General features: G+C 43.5%; 1 protein-coding gene across 1 annotated transcript in view; it reads right to left on the bottom strand.

The window, feature by feature from the left end:
• Positions 1-378: 378 nt before the first annotated feature.
• LOC121835180 overlaps positions 379-24090 on the bottom strand; it is a 42185-nt gene continuing 18473 nt past the window's right edge. Inside the window, exons 3-4 of the mRNA XM_042289160.1 lie at positions 22230-22595; positions 379-623 (exon numbers count right to left, since the gene is read on the bottom strand). Coding sequence (XP_042145094.1) covers positions 379-623; positions 22230-22595 — 611 coding nt within the window. The remainder of the gene's footprint in view (positions 624-22229; positions 22596-24090) is intronic.

Raw genomic sequence — 24090 nt, 5'->3', positions numbered from 1 at the left:
TTTAAATTATTACAACGCGCGCACACTGCACTTTCTAAAACACATATTTCACTCTGTAGCACTACCACGATTATACCATTAATAGCATTCAAACAAAATATTAACTGTGAAATTTATGCGAATTTACCTTGAATACGTTTAAACATTTTGAGAATATTTATTCAGCAGCAATGCTTTCTACAGGGACGATGTTTGTATTGTTTGTAAATTATATGTTTATTAATTTGCTCGCCATATTATGATATGAGTCAGACAATATATGTTTACGTTTTGTAATCTTGCAACATGGCGTACACAGCAATTGTACTTTTGACAACTTTTATTTAAGAATAAAGATGGTTGAATGTACGCGGGTCTCGAGGGGATTTTGTACTTGTTTTAGTATCCACTTATATCCTTGGGCTTCGGTATTCTTCTAAGTGAAGATAGTACAGCATCTTTGAATTCTCCGTACTCGATCAGATTTATAAGCCTCGTCTCTAAAATGCCTTGTAAGCCTAATGGTGACTTATTTTTCAGAGAATACACGCCTGGAGGATTATCGACCGTTTTCCGATCGGAATCCATCATTTCATACTTCTTCTCGTGCCAGATGAACCGCTGAAAGAACATTTGACTTTTACCTGCAAGAAGTAAGATTAAATAGAGGGTTGTAATGAAAACGTATATCTTGAATTTCTCACCCTGACATGATTAGATTACGTTATTTTCAAGTTTACCCTAATGTAAAATGTTCACCTTTTCGGTCAAATCTTTACAGATATTTAGGTATTACAGTCTGCAGATAGGGGAACTCGAATATCGAGACACGCTATCCCCAGATTACCCTCGATCGAAGCCTGATATTATGGATATGGAATTATGGTTGTTAAATGTTTCTGTATCTTAAGTGATGCTGGTTTTTTTTAGGGCTGGGCAATTGATCGATTAACCTACCGATTAATCGATTAATGCTTTAATCGCGATTAAATTTTTTAACTGGTTAATCGGTAAAATTTAGACGAACCAAAAAACTCTAAATTAAACCCTTCCATCAAAGTCAAATTTGGGGGTTTTACGTGCCAAACCAACGACGGGCATCTGGCACGCCCCAGCGGAGGACTGAGGATTAATTTCGACCACCTGGGGATCTTTTGACGTGCAACCGGAAGCTCGGTTACACGGCGTCTTCTCCGCAATAAGCCTCCGTCAAACCCTTCCATAACGCAGACGTGGACGAGTACGCCTGTACGAAGGGCGAACTTTAGGTCAAATTTTAGAATAAGGTAAACTGTATAGGCGATATATTTTTAGCATCAGATTTAGTGCAGAGGTTACGCAAGTCCCCGGCCATTTCAATGTCGTTCGAGTGTCTGTTTAGCGCAGTAGAGACTATTGTCAACAATGAAAGGAAGTCTCTCTTTCTAGAGAATATCAACGAACATATCTTTGCCTCACGCAGCAAAAGTAATATTTTGTGAAAGATATCTGATAGTGATCTTGATTAATTAATAATCCAAGTTGTACATTGCACCGTTTATCACAGATTCAGCAAAAAAAAGACTTCTTTTAATAATTTCCAATGAAATAAACGAGACCGATTAATCGATTAATTAATCGATTAAAGGGTGGCGATTAATCGGGTTAAAACTTTTAATCGACGCCCAGCCCTAGTTTTTTTACTAGTGCAAAATGAAGTCCCATTTTTAGTACTCTAAATTTTTTTTTTCTGTTTATCAAATACCTTCTTGAAAATAAAATTATAAACTAAAGTTTCATCTTCCTGTGAATATTTTTGTTTTAATTTATTCCGATATGTAGACAAAAAGATAGGATTTGCGTTATAAAGATATTTTGAGTTTTTTTTTTGTCATTATCGCGCAATGAGTAATACTGGCGTATAGCGCACCTACTGTTCTTCAATCTCACTGGTCTTTCTTGAGCCATTTAAAATAGAACGTAGAATTTAAAAACAAAAGGATTTTGGAAAAGCTGTTTTGCAATCAGGCGCGTGTGGAAAACTGTGCCCTGTGCATATTCTAAAGCTGCGAAATTGCGTTTTTGAGCCATATTTGCTAGTTTTCATGGGAACATTCTAGGATGTTTTATTTATGACAGCTAAGGCAAAACACTTTTAGTTATCATTATGTTTCTGCACTAAATCTGGCCTGCACATGAATGTTTTTTTTCAAAATATATAGTAGTTGTTTTAAATTTTAGAAAGAAAAATGTTCTACGCGCTGCTCTACGTTAGTACATCTAATTTTACTTTTACTGTCAAGTTGAAACTAGGAGACTGTAGAAAAAACAATGGAAGAATTAAAAGAAGGATCGGCGCCCCTGAGTAACGCAGCACAGCTGGGAGCGCGTGGAGCGGAAACTCGCGCTGCAGAACTGTTTTTTTTAAATTTAAAAATACTGCAATCTTCTAGCTGGGATTTAAGTAGTAGGAAATGTGCACCAGTTCGGACACCACTAATCACAACGTAGGAGGGCGGTGTCCGACCCGATCCAACCAATCACAGTGCAGCAGGGCGGGGCGTCTTCCCCCTCTCCCACCCCAGAGCCCTGCGCGGATAACAGTTTAAGTATCCGCATCCGATCTGCATCCGCAGACTTTGTATCCGCATCCGAACCACATCCGCAAACTTGTTACATTATTGTGTCCGTATCCGATCCGCATTCGCATACTTTGTATCCGTGTCCGAAACGCATCCGCAAAATGTGGAACCATGTCAATGTTCTGGCTACCCACCAGAGGTTACGATTACATTTAGACTAGCGAAATCAGCGGAAATCCCGCCGACCGCGTTCTTTCCCGCCGCACGCAGAATCGGAAACTTTCATCTGTGGCCCCGTAACTCTCCCCTAAAATCTGATCGCCTAAAAAAAAAAAAGAAACATACAAAAAAAAGTTTGGAAAGATGGAAGGAGAAGCAGTTAAAGGGGCTCTCCGGAGCTTTCTGCGATCGTCTGTTTATGTTGTTATATTGCGTACTAGGTGCAAGTTAATATGTATACAAAGTTTTAGATTACATAACCGTTTATTAAGCAGATGGCAGAAGAAATATATCGGGACTATTTTCTCTTGGAAGGCAATCCTCCATTCCCTGCCCATCGCTAAAACTTGACCAATGGAAATGCTGCATCTCGCGGTGAATGCGAACGTTATTATTGCAACACTTTTAAGCTCGTTGTAAATTAGAGTTTGAGAAAAACGTAAACTGATTGTGGTGCGGGAAACATAGTCCGCAATTATCGCTCCAAAACCAGCGAACTATGTTTTCTCCCCGCAAGCTTATTGCTAGGGGGTGATGCGTCGGCGCGTCGGCTTGTCTGCCTCCCGGGGCGTCTGCAGGCGTGCGTTTGCGGGACACGTGTTCCTTCTTCCCGTGGATCCCGACTCCGAAGCCAGCTTTGCGAGCCCTCCACGTCAACGAGTCAAACTTTTCCTTGTCATCTGTGGAATGCGACTGCGTATTGCAGTAGCAGCGCGACGGTGCGGTGCGACGAACGACGACTGCCGAGCACTAAGTCCGGAGAGATTCCCCCGCGGGTCGGCGGTCGGCCGCGTTGGTGACGCGCAATGACGCCGGAATCCTTCGCTTGCTATTGGCTGACGCGTAAAGAGATGCCCGTCCCGTTTTCCGGGGTCATCTCAGAAAGGTTGGCGTGCCGGGGACTTTGATAGCGATTTTACTAGGGAAATCCGCCGCGCATGACCGTGATTTTATGATTTTTAGGATCCTTGGGGCCTGTAGATTGAGTTCCTGCCATAAATAGACCATCGCAGAACGCTCCGGAGGGCCCCTTTAAGCGCGAGACACATGCGCGTCAAAACTGTCCGATCCGGCGTGCGAACTGTCGGGAAGATGGCTGCTCCGAATCGCCGCACAGGACGGTTCGCGACACATGGTTTCCGACGCGTCGTTGCGTCGCTCCGCTCAGCTCCGCCCAGTTTCGGGTGTCTCTACCAAATGGATGGATGGATGCTAATGGCTATAGTTATAACGGGCGGTAGCTCGCGCCACCTAGCCTAGAAAACTAAAATACTTCCCTCGCCCTTCCTGGTATGTCTGGCTTTAAAACAAACATAATATTTTTATTACCTTCTATTAAAGTGTGCGTGTGTGAAGATTTTCCGTGAGGCTATTTTTCTGCTCGAAATCACTTAATCGCGAAGGACCGCAGCGGACCTTAGAGCCATCCCAGCGAAACGAGCACTGCGTAAAAATCACGTGACTACGTACCGCGCACATAACTGCGTCTCTCCCGAAGTTCACATGACATTGGAATGGCTCGTAGCGTCCGCTGCTGTACATCCTAAGGTGAAACGGGGTATATTCGGCTTTCGACGGGCTCGATCGGTCCCAGACGTCCCAGAAGGCAGGCTTGCTTCGGCGCTCGAAATCAGCAGCTCGTTATGTGCGCGCGGGAAAACTCGATGGCGTCTGTTTCCTTCGCAACCACGACTCGCCGCGCGTGACGCACCGCGCACCGCCACATCCGCTTCCCCGAACCACATTGCGCCTCCTCGCCCGATCGGTCCGAAAGTCACTTGACAACATGACCTTCGCCATCCGTGCTCATTGGCTGCGGCCACTGCGGCCTTCCGAAAATCGGACCGTGCGTGCGGCGATATCTGGCAAGTTGGACGCATGCGGGCGCCGGACGGAGGCCCCGTCCGACGCTCCGGTGCGACGAAAACCCTCGCCCTCGGACGTCGTTCCGGCGGTTCGCACGTCGGATCGCATGGCTTTTTCGCGCATGTGTCTCGCGCTTCGAGACACATGCGCGAAAAAGCCATGCGATCCGACGTGCGAACCGCCGGAACGACGTCCGAGGGCGAGGGTTTTCGTCGCACCGGATCGTCGGACGGGGGCTCCGTCCGGCGCCCGCGTGCGTCCAACTTGCCAGATATCGCCGCACGCACGGTCCGATTTTCGGAAGGCCGCAGTGGCCGCAGCCAATGAGCACGGATGGCGAAGGTCATGTTGTCAAGTGACTTTCGGACCGATCGGGCGAGGAGGCGCCATGTGGTTCGGGGAGGCGGATGTGGCGGTGCGCTGTGCGTCACGCGCGGCGGGTCGTGGTTGTGAAGGAAACGGACGCCATCGAGTTTTCCCGCGCGCACAAAACGAGCTGCTGATTTCGAGCGCCAAAGCAAGCCTGCCTTCTGGGACCGATCAAGCCCGTCGAAACCCGAATATACTCCGTTTCACCTTAGGATGGACAGCAGCGGACGCTACGAGCCATTCCAATGTCATGTGTCATGTGAGCTTCGGGAGAGACGCAACAATGCGCGCGGTACGTAGTCACGTGATTTGTACGCAGTGCTCGTTTCGCTGGGATGGCTCTAAGGTCCGCTGCGGTCCTTCGCGATTAAGTGATGTTGAGCACAAAAATAGCCTCACGGAAAATCTTCACACACGCACACTTTGATAGAATGTAATAAAAATATTACGTTTGTTTTAAAGTCAGAAAAACGAAGAAGGGCGAGGGAAGTATTTTAGTTTTCTAGGCTAGGTGGCGCGAGTTACCGCCCGTTATAAATATAGCCATTAGCATCCATCCATCCATTTGGTAGAGGTACACCCGAAACTGGGCGGAGCTGAACGGAGCGACGCAACGACGCGTCGGAAACCATGTGTCGCGAACCGTCCGGTGCGGCGATTCGGAGCAGCCATCTTCCCGACAGTTCGCACGCCGGATCGGACAGTTTTGACGCGCATGTGTCTCGCGCTTTAAGGTTGAAGCCTGGGCGAGTTGGTGTGACATACTTAAAAAGTTAAAACAGCGCAAAAGACAACGGACAGGGTAAAGAAGGACACAGACAGAGCGCTGAAGCAGTGGTAGGAAGACAAAATCCTTTCTGTGATGTTACCGAGCGTATGCGGCCGCCTCGAGTCTCACGGTGTCTCGTGTGAGCCAGCGGGCAGATGCGCCGCTAAGTCAGAGTCCAAGGCCTGATCGAATCGACTAACGTTTGTTCGAGAAAGATCGCGGCCTGCAGGAGCCCAAATATATATATATATATATATTTTTTTTTTTTTTTTTTTTTGGGGGGGGGGGGGGGGGGGGGGGGCTACGGAGGTTGCGCGCGGCAGCCGCTGGCATTGCTGGCGCCCTGGCGTCGAAAACCGGACGAATATGAACTACCAGACTTACTTGGCTAGAACTCTAAGCATACAAAAAAGAAACAGGCAATTTACGGGTTGCCTATGTGCGTTCGCCGATGATTCCGAAACTTTGCAAACCGTGGCGCCAGAGGGTCGCGCTCGCTGTCGAAGCACTTCTTTTGTTTTTGGTATAATGACCACACCACTCTCTGCGGAGAGGGGGAGGTTTCTGCTACTTTCTTGTGACTTGTTCGTTTGAGATTTTCTTTGCCCGGAAGAAGTTTTCCGCTCTTTCCCTGCCAAAGAACTAGCGTTCTCGGGACGATTGATGCCCTGCATTTTTGCAAATGCACTAACTGAAGCGATCTTCAGTAAGAATCAGATCTTTCTTGGATCTCTATCGTTTCTTCGAAACGCGTTTTGTGGAAATACGTTTCGTGGACAACTTTTCACGGACATACATTTCATGGACACACGGTTCGTCGACGCTGTACGTTTTGTGGACACATGCCCCTGCGACGTTTTGTCGACCACGTATTTCTTCACTAAGCCGCTAAAAGCTAGCGCGCGATTCACTAAGGCGTGCTTAACCGAAGCCTATCCCCCTTCCCATTGTAATCCAGGCGAGATGCAAAACGTTTGTTACGAAAATAGCAGGGTTGTGTGCGACGAAACGTCTCAGGGTTTTCGATGAAACGAACGCGGGAAGCCTTTCGATCAAACGTCGCATGTCGACGGAACGATCTGTAGATGAAACGTCAGTCGATGGACTGAATGCCACCGGCAAAAAATTTAGATACGGATCAGAGGATATCCGGATCCGCAGCCCCTGACATCCGCATCCGATCCGCAATCCGACAAAATCCGTATAATTTTTATCCGCATCCGCCGGTTTGCTGCAAATATCTGCGGATATCCGCGGATAATCCGCGGATATGCAGGGCTCTACCAGTGACCAATAACAGGCCGTGGACATCGATGGTTTTTTCGTGGCCTTCATGTTTTTTTCGTATTAAATTTTAGTTGTAAGTCAGCGCCTTGTCTGTGTGTATACTCTTCTACTGGTACGTCGTTTTTTACGCTGTATTCTTGTTCCGAGACATCGATGGCCACGCTTACAACGATCACCGACATAGAAGGCCCCGCCCACAGGGCGTTGGCCAGTGACCAATCGGAGCTCATCGAAGTCCCGCCACCCAGGCACGTACGCGGTATAGGTGTGAAGTCACATCTATGACGTGTGCCAGGCGTGTGCCAGGTCCGTGCCAGACGCGTGGGAAAGACACGTATCAGGGGATGTCATCACCAGGTGTTGACAGCCGCTGTTATCACCCGATAACAGCCACGTGATCTCACCTCAGTACCTTGTGCACAGCAGTCCGACACTTCACCGCTTGAGCTACAAGCACATTGCTTCTTCGACATTTTAACTCTTGCTGTTATCCGTATATCGCGCGCGCGCCCGCAAATCAGATAGAATAGTTTTATTTTTTTTTTTTCCAATACACACATTTTCAAAAAAGTACAATGACGAGCCGGTGTAAGCCTCAGGGGCTTGTGTACCTGGCTCAGCGCAGTAGGTGACAAATTCAGTATGTGTAACATTAGTATAAAATGCTCACTCAGCATCGAAGTACTTATTCAAGGAAAAAAAAAACATCTTAAGCAGGGACCAAGAAAAAATGAACGAAAGACGGCATCACACTGCAGAACAATACATGTTAGAGCTGTCTTGCCATCTGGCTGTTGTACCTGGTTTAGGCAAAGGAGAAATGTCAGTACGGTTTTCGGTCACGTGTATATTGCACATCATTGTTGGTTAAATGTCATTACGACATCGCGCTTGGAATTGAGTGCGGAAAAGAGGTTCTTCGTGTTTTTTTCCCGATATGCGCGGGGAGTTTGATAAAGCGGATCACTGTTGGCTACTGAAAAGTTACATGTTTTTAATATTGATCCTGATGTTTGTTTCTAGATTGGTAGCTAACCTTTCCTGGTGGAAAGCCATGTGCGATTATGAATATTCATTTATCTAGTACTGAAACCTTTACATCTAAAGTCCCACAAGGCTCGGTCTTGGGTCCTCTTCTTTTTCTGACGTACATAAATGATATTTGTTTAAATATTTGGTCGCGTCTTAAACTATTCGGTGAGGATGTTGTTCTATACAGGACAATTATCAGTGATGAAGATTATTTTAAACTTCAATCAGACATCAATCGAGTATCAAACCGGTGTAGTGACTGGCGCGTGAAACGTAATGTAAGTAAACGTAGAATGGTAAGGTTTTTGCGAAAAAGAGAAGTTAGAGAAGGCGTTTGCTAATTATTAAAAAAAGACACAGTGAAAGATCTAATTCAATTCTTTATCTCAGTGTTACTTCTCTAGTGACCTGTCATGGTCCAATCATATCAATGCGATAACAAAAAAAAAAGAAGCAAGCATCCTTTTAAAATTTTTGTGTCGGGATTACCAGCCCTGCCCTTTAGAACTGAAAGCAATTGTGTTTTTCTTTTGTCCGTTGAGTCCTTGAATTTCCGTGCAAATTCTGGGACCCCCAAAATATGTATCCCCGATAAACCAGAATGAATGCAAAGTCACTGCGCAAGATTTGTCTTAAATAAATATACGTTCAAAGCAAGTGTCACAAATATGAAATCTTAATTGAAATGAAAACTTTTGTATTGCAGAAGAAGCCTGACCTAAGACTAAAGTTTTCTACTATAGGGATAACTATATTGAAAGTCCGTTTCGCATGTTAGAAAGATTGGAAGAAAAATATTGTGTTTTTTGGCGCAGCTGCAACGGAGACCATAGTGCGCCAAGAACAAGGTATGTCTTTATGGAGGTAATAAAATATCCTTAGGTGAGTACTTTCACTTTACACTGACACACGTTTGTGTTTTAAAGGTTTTGTAAAAGCTTAATGCTTTCTAAAAAATTGAAAAGTTTGCGCGTATGAAACCAGAGATTCATCATCAATTAAAAATGCCTTATAAAATGGTATGTGTTCGTTAAAAAAGATGTGAGAACAGATGCGACGTTCCTTATAAAACGGTGGACAGACTAACAGAATGTAAACTATGCTTAGGGGGATTTGTGTCCGAGTGGGTTACCGCAAAGCAGCTTGGAGCACGTGGAGCGAAAGCACGCGCTGCAAAACCCAGGGATTCTGGGTTCAATCTCGCTAAATTTGTCGAAATCTGGCGGTAAAAGCTCCGACTCGCAAAATATGGGCGTCATCTGACGGTCTCTTAGTACCAGCCGGGTAGTACTAAATTTTAGCTGGGTGACGGTGAAACTTTGAAGCTCACAGGCCGTGCTAAATTTTGGCCCATCGTAGAGCTTTGATGTGGCCAAATTTTGAGGCGCACCGCAAAGATTTGAAACACAAAGACCGTGCTAGACCCAGTGAATTTTGCATAGACCTCATTAGTGTTAGAACTTAGAAGTGCTTCTCGCTAAATTTGATGACATCTGGAGGTAAAAGCTTCGGCCCACTAAATTCGGGCGTCTTTGACGATCCCTTCACCTGCTGGCTACCGTTTAATTTTAGCTGGGGTGACGGTAAATCTTTGAATCTCGCAGGTCGTGCTAAACTTTGGCCCAGCGTAAAGCTTTGAAGTGGTCGTGCCAAATATTGGGGCCCAGGGTAACATTTTGGAGCTGAGAGACCGTGCTGGACCTAGTGAATTTCGGGATAGGCGTCATCTAGTATTAGAACTTCGAAGTGCTCATCGCTAAATTTGATAACATCTGGTGGTAAAAGCTTAGACCCGCCAAATATGGGCGTCACCTGACGGGCCTTAGCACACATGGTCAGCTGGGTCCAGCTAAATTTGAGGGTGGGGTGACGGCAAGATTCGAAGCTCACAGACCGTGCTAAGTTTTGACCCAGTGTAAATATTTGAAGTGGCACTGCCATATTTTGGGGACTGGCCCCAGTGCGTGAAAATCTGAATCTCACAGGTCGTGCTAAACTTTGGCCCAGCGTAAAGCTTTGAAGTGGTCCTGCCAAATATTGGGGCCCAGGGTAACATTTTGAAGCTCACAGACCGTGCTGGACCCAGTGAATTTCGGGATAGGCGTCATCTAGTATTAGAACTTCGAAGTGCTCATCGCTAAATCTGATAACATCTGGCGGTAAAAGCTTAGGCCCGCTAAATATGGGCGTCACCTGACGGGCCTTAGCACATGGTCAGCTGGGTCCAGCTAAATTTGAGGGTGGGGTGACGGCAAGATTCGAAGCTCACAGACCGTGCTAAGTTTTGACCCAGTGTAAAGATTTGAAGTGGCACTGCCATATTTTGGGGACTGGCCCCAGTGCGTGAAAATCTGAATCTCACAGGTCGTGCTAAACTTTGGCCCAGCGTAAAGCTTTGAAGTGGTCCTGCCAAATATTGGGGCCCAGGGTAACATTTTGAAGCTCACAGACCGTGCTGGACCCAGTGAATTTCGGGATAGGCGTCATCTAGTATTAGAACTTCGAAGTGCTCATCGCTAAATCTGATAACATCTGGCGGTAAAAGCTTAGGCCCGCTAAATATGGGCGTCACCTGACGGGCCTTAGCACATGGTCAGCTGGGTCCAGCTAAATTTGAGGGTGGGGTGACGGCAAGATTCGAAGCTCACAAACCGTGCTGACTTTTGACCCAGTGTAAAGTTTTGAAGTGGCACTGCCATATATTAGGAACTGGCCCCAGCGCGTGAAAATCTGAAGTAGCGCTGATAAAATTTCGGGTCCAGCGCGTTAAACTTTCATCACACCCAGCAAATTGTGGGATATCCGCCATCCAGTGCTAAAACTTTGAAGTGGTCCTCGATAAATTTGGTGCCATCTGATGGTAAGAGCCTCGAACCACTAAATTTGGGCGTCATCGGAGGATCCCTTAGCACGAACGTGCTCCTGTTGTTATGGGCATCGCCATCTGTAGGTAAAAAAGTTCAAGTTTTCGCCCAGGATTGTTTTTTCCTTAGATGAATGAAAAAATGAGCGTGGAGCTGACATTGTGAGAATGAGTCTCAGGTAGAGAGGGGGGCGTATGCATACACTACTCGTATAGTGTCAAAAATATGGTTTAAGCTTAATTTTCCTATTTGTTTATTCCAGGTAGGTCTATGCACTCTTAATACAGATAAACCAAAAAGCAAATATTCAAAGACGTGCGTATTAATTTCAACGACCATTTGAAAGACCCTGCAAAGTGTTAAATGTTTTGATATACAAAGTGTAACAAAAGTTATCAGGAGTCACCAAACATAGTCACGAAACAAACGCGAGTCTAAAAATTTTTGGAAATATTTAATTTTATTTTCAAGAGAGTGTTGCTAAATGTCTTCTCTTGTGACGTTTGTAAATAGTCGCTTTGTTAATATGCAGCTCTATTCTAACTTTTTCTTTACCCTGTTTGGCGACTCCTGATGACAATTGTTACGTGTGATACACTATAACATTTAACACTTTGCGAAGTTTTTCAAATTGTAATTGTAATTGACACCCATGTTTTTGAGTATTTGCTTTGACATTTTTTTTGTTTATGTGTATTAAGACTGCATAAAACTAGCTGAAAAAAGTGGAAGCCGTTTACCACTCCCTGTAACGCCGAATTGGAGCGCAGCTCTTGAGGAGGAGGAGGGGAGGGTACTGAGGGCCACATGTTCTCGGGGGGGGTCACGTGACCTCGGTGTCACGTGCCCCTCAGAGGTCACGTGACCTCGGGAGGGGGTCACGTGACTCCCCAGGTCACGTGACCCCCGGGTCACGTGACCAAAATTTTTCCGCTAGATTTAGCGGGGAAATTTTTTCCGCTAGATTTAGCGGGGAAAGTTTTCCGCTAGATTTAGCGGGGAAATTTTTTCCGCTAGATTTAGCGGGGAAATTTTTTCCGCTAGATTTAGCGGGGAAATTTTCCCGCTAGATTTAGCGGGGAAATTTTTTCCGCTAGATTTAGCGGGGAAAGTTTTCCGCTAGATTTAGCGGGGAAATTTTTTCCGCTACATTTAGCGGGGAAATTTTTTCCGCTAGGATTTAGCGGGGAAAGTTTTCCGCTAGATTTAGCGGGAAAATTTTTTCCGCTAGATTTGACGGGGAAATTTTCCCGCTAGATTTAGCGGGGAAATTTTTCCGCTAGATTTAGCGGGGAAATTTTTTCCGCTAGATTTAGCGGGGAAAGTTTTCCGCTAGATTTAGCGGGAAAATTTTTTCCGCTAGATTTGACGGGGAAATTTTTCCGCCAGATTTAGCGGGGAAATTTTTTCCGCTAGATTTAGCGGGGAAATTTTTTCCGCTAGATTTAGCGGGGAAATTTACCCATAATGCACCGCGCGGTTACGCCGACGGCGACGGCGACGGCGACGGCGACGGCGACGGCAACGGCGACGGCGACGGCGACGCCGCTCAAGCCGGGAACGGGCCCCTAAGAGCTGCGCTCTAAAAATGAAGCTACATTTTTTTACGCTATAAGAGTAGCTTCTCTCCCTACATGAGACTCTTTCTCACAATGTCAGCTCCACGCTTATTCTTTCATTCATCTAAGAAAAAAACAACCCTGGGCGGATACTTGAACTTTTTTTTATCAAGGAATGCACCAGGCTCGATCTCTCACACACACGCAACTCCACTCTTATCCTTTTTAGTCAGCTAAGAAAAAGCAACCCTCTGACGGATACTTGAAGTCTTTTATCAAAAGATGGCGCCAGGCTCGATCTTTGATTTACAGCCCCAAGCCTATTCTTTTTAGTGAACTAAGAAAAAAACATTCCTGGGCGAATACTTGAACTTTCTTTTACCTACAGATGCCGATGCCCATAACAACAGGGGCACATCCGTGCTAAGGGATCGTCCGATGACGCCCAAATTTAGTGGTTCGAGGCTTTTACCATTAGATGTGACCAAATTTATCGAGGACCACTTCGAAGTTTTAACACCCGATGGCGGATATCATACAATTTGTTGGGCATGTTCAAGGTTTTACGCACAGGGCGCGAACTTTTATCAGCGCTTCTTTAGATTTTCACGCGCTGGGGCTAGTCCCCAAAATATGGCAGTGCCACTTCAAAACTTTACAATGGGTCAAAACTTAGCACGGCCTGTGAGCTTCAAATCTTTACCGTCACCCCACCCTCAAATTTAGCTGGACCCAGCTGACCATATGTGCTAAGTAAGGCCCGTCAGGTGACGCCCATATTTATCGGGTCTAAGCTTTTACCGCCAGATGTTATCACATTTAGCGATGAGCACTTCGAAGTTCTAATACTAGATGACGCCTATCCCGAAATTCACTGGGTCCAGCACGGTCTGTGAGCTTCAAAATGTTACCCTGGGCCCCAATATTTGGCAGGACCACTTCAAAGCTTTACGCTGGGCCAAAGTTTAGCACGACCTGTGATCTTCAAGATTTACCGTCACCTCAGCGAAAATTAAACGGTAGCCAGCTGGTAAAGGCATCGTCAAATGACGCCCAAATTTAGAGGGTAGAAGCTTTTACCATCAAATCTCATCAAATTTAGCGAGGAGCACTTCAAAGTCATAACACTAATTAGGTCTATTCAAAAATTAACTGGGTCCAGCACGGTCCGTGTGCTTCAAATCTTTGCGCTGCACCCAAAAATTGAGCAGGGCAACATCAAAGCTTTACGTTGGGCCAAAATTTAGCACGGCCTGTGAGCTTTAAAGTTTTAACGTCACCCAGCTAAAATTTAACGCTACCCAGCTGGTGCTGAGGGACCGTCAGATGAAGTCCAAATTTAGCGAGTCGGAGCTTTTACCACCAGATGTCTGCAAATTTAGCGAGATTGAACCCAGAATCCCATGGTTTTGCAGCGCGAGCTTTCGCTCCACGTGCTCCGAGCTGCTTTGCGGTAGTCCACTCGAACACAGATCCACCCTAAGCATAGTTTACACTCTATTAGTCTGTCCACCATTTATAAGAAACGTCGCACCTTTTCACACATCTTTTTTAACGAACACATACCATTTTATACTGCAGTTTTAATTGATGATGGACCTCAAGTTTCATAAGCCCAAGCTTTTCAATTTTTTTGAAAGCATTAAGCTTTTACAAGGCCTTTAAAAAGGAACGTGTGTCAGTGTAAGGTGAGCAATAGTTACCAATGATATTTGATCATCTTCATAAAGGCACACCCTGTTCTTGGTGCACCATGGCCTCGGTTGCAGCTGCGCAAAAAAAATACCACAGTTTTCTTCTAACATTTCAGACATGTAAAACGGACTTCGAATGTAGTTAACTCTAGTGATACGGGTTGCACCACTATAAATTAGTTGAAAACTTTAGTGTCTTAGGTCAGGCTTCTTCTGCAATACAACATTTTTTATTTCAATTATAAGATTTCATATGTGAGTGACACTTGCTTTGAACGTATAATTATTTAAGACAGATATTGCGCAGTGACTTTGTAACCGTTCTAGTTTATCGGGGATACATTTTTAGGGGGTACCAGACTTTGCACGCATATTCAAGAACCAAACGGACAAAAGAAAAGCACAATTTCTTTTAGTTCTAAAGGGCCAGCGCTGGAAATTCCGACACAAAAAAATTTAAAAGGATGTTCGCTTTTTTTTTATTGCCTTGATATGATAATGGACCATGACAGGCCACTAGAGAAGTAACACCGAGATAAAAAATATTAATTTGCTCTTTCCATGTGTCTTTGTTTAATAATTAGCACACGTCTTCTCTAACTTCTATTTTCCGCGAAAACCTTGCCATTCTACATTTACTTACGTTACGTTTCACTCGCCAGTCACTACACCAGTTTGATACTCGATTGATGTCTCATTGAAGTTTAAAATAATCTTCATCACTGATAATTTTCCTGTAGAGAACAACATCCTCAACGAGTAGTTTAAGAAGTGGCCAAATATTAAAAATAAAATCATTTATGTACGTCAGAAAAAAAAAACGAGGACCCAAGACCGAGCCCTGTGGGACTTTAGATGTAACGGTTACAGTACTTGATGAATGGGCACGTCACCGCTCTAACGGTTACAGTACTTGATGATGGACACGTCACCGCTCTAGGAATGGAAGGCTTACCGCTCGCTCTCGTTCAGGTGCTCATCCAAGCATGGCTGCCTGTCTGGTTCTCCTGCCTGCCTGCACCAGCTACAGCTACCGGACTGACTAACGACCCTCAACGGCTTGGCTGGATGATCGACAACAGAGCAGCCCTGCCATTCTTTCAACTTGAAACCATCGGAACGCCTTTCCCGCCAATCACGGAACTCAGCGCAGACCTTGGCTGGCAACACTGCTCTACTACAACAAGCCCGCGACTACTTAAACAACAAGCTCCGGACCGGCACTTCGGGCACGTCACCGCTCTAGGAATGGAAGGCTTACCGCTCGCTCTCGTTCAGGTTGGTGTAATTCACCTTGATTGTTACAAAAACGATGACCTCTTGTTAATAGCGGTGTCGTGCCCGACCCATTGGTATTTGTTCATCATTGATAGCATTACTTACGCCGGTAGCTGTTGTAACCAATTACTTCTCTTATTATCCGGTGATGTAGAGACTAACCCTGGAATGACTAAGGCTCAGGAAGCCCAATTAGAATCTGTCCTGGCCATTGTACGAAACCTTAAAGAAGGGCAAAATGAAGTTTTAAGCGAACTAAAAAAACTGAGAGAAGATAAGTCTCGTACTGAATCAGCCGTGACTGCCCTGACAAAAAGAGTAGCGAATGTGGAAGCATGCGTGTCTAGTTTGGACGAAATACGCAAAGATGCAGAAAGCACAAAAATATCTTTAAAAAGCATGACAGAACAAATTCATACTTTGGAATCACGGTGTGAGGACGCGGAGAATAGAATGCGACGTTCCAATCTTGTGTTCTATGGTCACGCTGGCAAACAAAATGAAACGTGGGCCCAATCAGAAAAACTGGTTCTTGACATGTGCTCTCGCAACCTGGGTCTTTCGCTACAATCTAGTTTCGTAGAAAGAGCGCACAGGCTAGGTCGCTTTAACGATAATAAAACACGCCCTATCATTGTCAAGCTTTCTTCTACCAAGCATAAAGATAGTATCTTGAGTGCGTGTTACAAATTAAAAAATACCGGTTTTGCCGTCAGCGAGGATTTTTCACCAGCAGTACGCGAGGCACGGCGAAAACTGATTGAGTTTGCGAAATAACAAGGAAAGCAGTACAAGCTGCGCTCGAACAGATTAGTCATTGATAACAAAACATTTTGCTTCGACTCTGCAAAAAACAGTATATATGAAGAAAAAAAGCCATAGGAGATGTGTACACGCCGACGCCCACCCCAGTCTTCCCGAGTACGCAGAAACACCAAGTCATGTTCGGTCGTTTTTACAAATATAAGAAGTGTTTTAACAAACCGCGACGACCTATTATCACTAATTGAATCATGCACTGCCGACCTCGTCATTCTGACAGAAACGTGGCTGAAACCCGAAATTGCTGACTCAGAAGTGTTCCCCCCCCAATATGAATTATACCTTACACAGATGCGACAGACTAACGAAGAGGGGTGGCGGTGTCATAATCGCTATCCGCAATGATATTAGTGCGTCACAAGTTAATGTTCCAGGTAACCTCGAGATGGTATGGCTTCAACTTCACTCTCAGTGTTCCGATATCTTGATTGGTGTATGTTACAGAGCACCCGATCATCAAGCTAGTTTCATTAGCGAACTTCATGACTCCCTCTCGTCCATCTTTAATACCCTTAAACCAAATGCGTCGGTCATCCTCTTTGGCGACTTCAACTTTCCGAATATTGATTGGAACTCCCTTTCATCAGGTCATCAGTTTGATAATGAGTTCATCGACCTAGCTCTTACGTTTAACCTCTCCCAAATGATAACTAAACCAACAAGAGTTAGCCATCACTCTAGCAACATTCTTGACTTAAACCTGCAGTTTGACGTCGTCATCAGATCATGCCATTGTAAATTTATTAAAGACAACAATAAAGCTGACTGCGATACAATTAATAGAAATCTTCAACAGTTTTATGATACTTTTCATATCAACTTTTATCAAAGAACAGTTGAGGAAAATTGGAATCTCTTTAAAAACAAGGTAACAACTCTGACTGACATGTACGTTCCAACCATCAGAATTAAAACAAACAATGCAAAGCCTTGGTACAACAAGAAAATCTCCAAATTAAGTGCTCGGAAGAAACGACATTTCAAGCAAGCTAAAAAAAAGGACAATACTATTCCATGGGATAATTACAACGCGTATGCTAAGGAATATAAAAGAGAAGTGAAAAATGCAAAGAACAAATTTTTTAACTTCGACCTTCTTAACATTTTGAAGAATAAGCCTAATAAGTTCTGGGAGATCATTCATCCTAAAGAGCATAAATCCATCCACCTGACTAATATGAATGAAACTCCCGCGTCTGATAGCGAAAGCGCCTCACTAATAAATACCTACTTTAGCTCAGTATTTACACTAGAAAGCAATGACAGTATTCCTCTCCTAAATCACCTTTCTCATTCTGCTATGCCTTCAATCGAAATAACATATTTGGGTATCGTGAAAGCGATAGAAAATCTCAAAAATTCTGCCAGCTCCGGTGATGACCAAATAAATTCTAAATTGCTGAAAAACACAAAACATATCTCATCCCAATTTTTAACCCTTATTTTTCAACAGTCACTTGATGTCGGCAAGCTTCCGTCTGATTGGAAAATTGGTAGAGTCATCCCTATTTTTAAAAGTGGGGATCGTAATGTTGTATCGAACTATCGCCCAATATCTCTCACCAGCATCTCATGTAAATTACTAGAGCACGTCATTTTCTCTTCTATCATGAAATATCTGAAAAATTACGATCTGCTTTTTAAAAATCAGCATGGTTTTCGTAAGACATATTAGTGTGATACCCAGTTAATACATTTCATTCATGAGCTTCACAGTAACCTTGACAAGAGATTACAGACCGATGTCATTTTCATAGACTTTTCTAAAGCATTCGATAAAGTTCCTCACCAACGTCTGCTACAAAAACTAACCCAACTGCGTATTCATAATTCAGTAATCACTTGGATCAAAAATTTCCTATCCGATCGTACACTATATACTGTTGTAAACGAGTCCCGTTCACCTCTTTCTCGTGTAACGTCCGGCGTACCCCAAGGTAGTGTTCTTGGCCCCTTGCTGTATTTAATATACGTTAACGACCTTCCTGCTAACCTAACATCTGAAATTCGCCTCTTTGCTGACGATTGTGCCCTATACAGACCGATAAGTAATAATAATGATCACCTACTCTTACAGGCTGACTTACTAATAATAGAAGAATGGTGTCAAACATGGCAAATGACAGTTAATGTAAATAAAACGAAACTAGTGTCTTTCACCAGATCACAGTCCCCATCACTCTTTTCATATCAACTCAACGACACAATAATTGACCCCTGTACATCTTATAAATACCTCGGCGTTCATTTAACCTGTGATCTATCTTGGGCAACTCACATTAATTTTATTTTATCTAAGGCTAATTCATCATTAGGATATCTTCGGCGCAACCTCAAACTGGCCTCACCTGAAATTAAACAATTATCATACATAACATTTGTTAGATCTCGTCTAGAGTATGCGTCTTCTGTATGGTCCCCATGGCAGCATTACCTAGTTATGAAGTCAGAGGCAATTCAAAACCGAGCTTTAAGGTTCATTTTCTCAGACTACTCTCGTTTCACTAGCGTAACAGGCCTAAGAAGCAAAGCTAACCTTCACACACTCTCATTTAGGCGCATTCTTTCTCGACTAGCCCTGTTTCATAAATTATACAATAACAATGCCTCTATTAGAGCATCCCTCTTCCTTCCACCCCACAGCATGTCTCTCCGCCATGATAACTCCCGCAAAGGTCGCCCGATTTTTAGTTCAACTGTATCATTTTATAATTCCTATCTGCCCATGACAATCAAGGACTGGAATAAATTACCCGATAGCGTTGTAACCGAGACTAACTCTGATAGATTTGCCGAAGAACTGATCAATTACCTTGAACTTACAAACATGTCTATCTGCTAATTTTTTTCTTCCTTTTTACTTTTCACAGTGCCTACCGTTCCAATATTAATAATATTGTTTAATGTTGATAACTACTTGTATTTTGTTGTTCTTTGATTAATCTGTATTGCTGACTTCCTCTCTGTGAGTGTTAATTTATTTTAAACTATGATTATTAGTGTGTTATTGATTATTAGTGTGTATAATGCCCTAACGGGCCCTCAAGGAATAATAAATGAATGAATGAATGAATGAATATTCAAAATCACACACGGCTTTCAATCAGAAAAGGTAGTTACCAATCTGGAAACAAACATTAGGATCAATATTAAAAACATGTAACTTTTCAGTAACAAACAGTGATCCACTTTATCAAAAGCCCTGCACATATCGGGGAAAAAAAAAACACGGTGAACTTCTTTTCCGGACTCAATTCCAAGCGCGATGTCGTAATGACATTTAACCAACAATGATGTGCAATATACACGTAACCGAAAACCGTATTGACATTTCTCCTTTATTTAAACCAGGTTACAACAGCCAGGTGGCACGACATCTCTGATGTCGTGCCACCTCAAGTAATATGCTTTAGAGATCCAAGAAAAAAAATCATAAATGAATTTCCAATAAAAATGCATGATGAGAACTGCGACAACTGCTCGTGCACCCCGCTAAAATACGCTGATAATGTAAAATACCTGGGTATGCACATAGACAAATATGTTAAATGGGATATTCACATAGGGTAGGTTTGCAAAAAATTAAGGGTATTAATGGCCCATATGTACCACATCCAAGAACTAGTACCGCGATCCATACTTAAAATGATATACAATTCACTGGGTAAATCCGTACTTCAGTATGGAATAACAGTTTACGGGCAGTGTGCCAAGTATTTACAGCTAAAGATAGAATCGATTCAAAAAAGGATAGTTAGGAATATTGGGTACCGAAACAAAGAAACTAATTTCTCAGATTATATGCATAAAGAATTAGGAATATTACGTTTCAGAGATCAAATGAGGTATGATATTATTATAAAGCATTTTTTCACCAGTAAATATAGGCGCGAAATTAAAAAAGAAAGGACATTAAGACCTAGTAAAAAATTTGTTGAACCATTTGTAAGAACAAGATATGGAGAGGCCACAAGGAAATATTACATACCTAAGCTTTATAATACATTACCCGATGAGCTACTAGAAATAAAATCCCCTAGAATAAAAAAAAATAGCAAACGCGTGGATAATTGAACAGGGAAAAAAAGATTCTTAAAAGGTAAAAGGAATAACCGATGAGTATCCCCGAAACGCAGGATATAAAAGGTTGTTATTGTGTTCTATTATTAGAATTGTCTCGTAAGTCGTGAATTCTGTTTTTCTTTACGGTATGTAAATGCTAATTCAATGTGATTCGATGGGTTTACACATGTACTCATCAAAGTAGGCGAACTAATATAAGCTGTAGAAGGAGGTGGAACTGCAGTAATAGGTACTAATATTGGCATGTTTTGTTATTTTTAGTTATGTGTGCAATAAAAATGCAGAGGCTCCTGTCGCGTCCCACACACAAGCCATCATTGGCTTATGTGGGCTTTATATTGTATTATTTTCAAACAAAGTAAATAAAGATGGTTTATGTATTGTATTGTATTGTATTGTATATGTGATCGGATTTGCGGGCGCGCGCGCGACATACGGATAACTAACACGAGTTAAAATGTCGAAGAAGCAATGTGCTTGTAGCTCAAGCGGTAAAGTGTCGGACTGCTGTGCGCAAGGTGCTGAGGTGCATTCCCAGCCGCCGAAAAAAAAAAAAAAAGGTTTTAAAGCATAAAACATTTACCGCGCATCGATTCAAATAATATCACATGACCTTCGTCGTCACATGACCGCTGCATTGACGCCCCGCAAATCGACTTTCCCGCGCCGCAATTCAAATCCCATAGCGCCTAGCGCCCTGTGTCGGATGCAGCTCAAACCCAGTGAGATCACGTGGCTGTTATCAGGTGATGACAGCGGCTGTCAATACCTGGTGATGACATCCCCTGATACGTGTCTTTCCCACGCGTCTGGCACGGGCCAGGCACACGTCTGGCACACGCCATGGACGTGACTTCATACCTATACCGCGTACGTGCCTCGGGGACGGGACCTCGATGAGCTCCGATTGGTCTTTGGCCAATGCCCTGTGGGCGGTGCCTCCTATGCCAATGATCGCGGTGGTCGTGGCCATCGATGCCTTGAACGAGAATAGAGCGCAATAAACGACGGACCAGTAGAAGAGTATGCACACAGACAAGGCGCTGACTTAAAACTCAAGTTTAATAGAAAAAAACATGAAGGCCGCGAAAAAAAACATCGATTCCCACGGTCTGTCAATGGTCACTGGGATGAGAGAGGGGGAAGGAGCCCCGCCCTGCTGCGTTGTAATTGGTCGGATCCGGTTTGGCCCCGCCCTCCTGCGCTGGGATTGGTCGGTGTGCGAACTGGTGCACATTTCTTACTCCGGTGGTATAGTGCTGTCAGTAAAAAAAACTGGCAAAACGCCAACAGTGTAAGCTAGTTTTAGAACAATGCTGCGTGACTATAATATTAGTAAGTATATTCCAGACCTTTACTTTTCGTGAAAAAAAGGAATGCATGACGCAGTTATTACGCAAGCGGAAACGAGTTATTTTAGGCAATCCTCTGCCGAGTAGCATATCCAGATGTCCAGGGTCTACCCTAATGGTAATTACTTGATCAAAAATATTAGTCGAGAATTCCGATTTTTACGCGATAAAGTAGGTAAGTTAATTTTGCTCAGTTCAGTTAAAATCGCTCATCCAAAGTAATTATCCGTGGCACAATCTCCACCCCTGTCTGTTTTGATCTGAATGAGCATCGTACTTGCGTGCGGTCGTGTATCAATGCTGCGTGATGCACGTTAAATATCCCAGTATACCAGTGTTACAGCATCGGCTAAAATTCTTATCTAAACTTGAAACACCAGACGCCCGTGGCTTCTAACTTCCAGCCGTTTAAATGTATACATAAAACAATTAATTTTAAAAAAGTAAACAAGAATATATTTTGTTGTTGAAAAGCCATGAAAGGGATGCACTTACCTTCTTGAAAAATTAGCATTCCCTTGATGGTGACGTGCGCCACATATACAATTGTGTCGTTGTCCAACTTGGGCAGTTGTATTTCGAGGTCCTCAAACTTGACGGGACAATGAAGGGTGTTCTGCCCCTTTTTCCTCCACTTATTACAGTAGCCGTTGCGCGCAAACCTAAAGGTGAGACCGAAAACACGTGCCCAGCGATCCTCGCCAAGTTTAATGCTGTCGGCACTCTCGGACACAAGCGAGTCAGGCAGTCGGACATAGTACATGCCCGTCCTCAATCGTTCATGTAGTTCCTGTTTAACCCTTGATACAACTTCGTTGATAAAAATTTCGTAGCTTTTAACGCCTCGAAACGATGCGGCTCCTGGTAAAAAAATGAATGGCATAGGCAAGTGACTTGAAAGCCGAACCTTGAAGACAAATCATTTAATTGTTATGCATGACCTAAATAACGAGTACATATACTGTATCTCACTAATTGCGCGCTGCGTTACCAATAGTAAAGGGGCGAAAGTAAAACCAAAGCTGTCAAAAAAGAGGAAAAGGAGGAACTGATACCAGGACCACTTTTTATGGACCCCAAACGTCGCTTTTGTCTCCATCGAAGATTAGAATTGTTACTCAACATTTAAGCAAAAGCGGCTCTTTTCTTTCTCCCACCCGTAGCTTCGACGACACTGCGCGCATCTAATGAGGTAGAGTATAGTTAGAAGACATGTTCGAAAGTAGCTTCTTTTTTTAATATACAAAAATCATTTACTGTCTCCAACTGGCGATGCGCTAAAGTCCTGCCTATATTTAAAGCTGGCAACAAATTATTCCCGACCAACTATAGGCCAAATCACTGACGGGTGCCACTTGTAAAATAATAGAACACGTTGTCACAAAATCATTATACGACCATTTAGAAAACAATAACCTTTTCTATAAAAACCAGCACAGCTTTAGACGAAAACTTTCAACGGTTACCAAGTTAACTGAATGCATTCACGACTTTTCCAAATCTATTGATGCCGGGGGACAAACTAACGCAATATTTCTAGATATGTCAAAAGCTTTTGATCGAGTCCCGCATAAACACTTGGCACAAAACCTTCAATCAATTTAAGTCAGCTAGGAATTGGTTAATTGGAAAAGTGAATACCTCATGGGAAAGAAGACAATTTGTTGAAATAAATAGCACGGCATCTAGCGTTCTACCCGTATCACCTGGAGTCCCACAGGGCTCCGTTTTGGGTCTGGTCTTATTCTTAATATATGTAAATGGAATTGCGCAAGCCATTGATATTTCCATTACGGTACGATTATTTGCCAATAACTGTATCATTTACACGGATATCAAAACTAGGGAGGATCAAACTAATCTGGACTTCGCTCTACAGAAAATTGGGTCTTGGTGCCAAGAATGGGGGATGGCGTTTAATATTGACAAAACTGTACTTCTAAGGATATCAAATAAGAAAAATATTCTACCTTTTGTAAATACAGTTAACGGGTCTCCTTCAAGAGGAGTGAATAGCAATAAATATCTGGATATAACATTTGCAAATAACTTAAAATTGGGGAGCCACGTCGACAACATCTGCTGTTCTGCTGAGCGTACATTATGATACTTGAAAAGGAATCTTAGGTATGCGACTATGAGTGCCAAGCTGATGGTGTATAAAACAGTCATACGACCAGTATTAGAGTGCGCAAATGTAATATGAGACCCCCATCACAGAAATCACATTCAGAGATTAGAGAACGTACAAAGACTTTCAGCTCGGTATCTACTCTCCAGGTACAAACGGACCGACTCTGTTACTAGCATGTTAAAACAACTTGACCTTATACCTCTTTCCGACCGGCTCAGGAAT

This window comes from Ixodes scapularis, unplaced genomic scaffold (genome assembly GCF_016920785.2).
Source record: "Ixodes scapularis isolate PalLabHiFi unplaced genomic scaffold, ASM1692078v2 PGA_scaffold11__112_contigs__length_91849675, whole genome shotgun sequence".
NCBI classification, from domain to species: domain Eukaryota; kingdom Metazoa; phylum Arthropoda; class Arachnida; order Ixodida; family Ixodidae; genus Ixodes; species Ixodes scapularis.
This window is presented reverse-complemented; position numbering and strand designations above follow the sequence as displayed.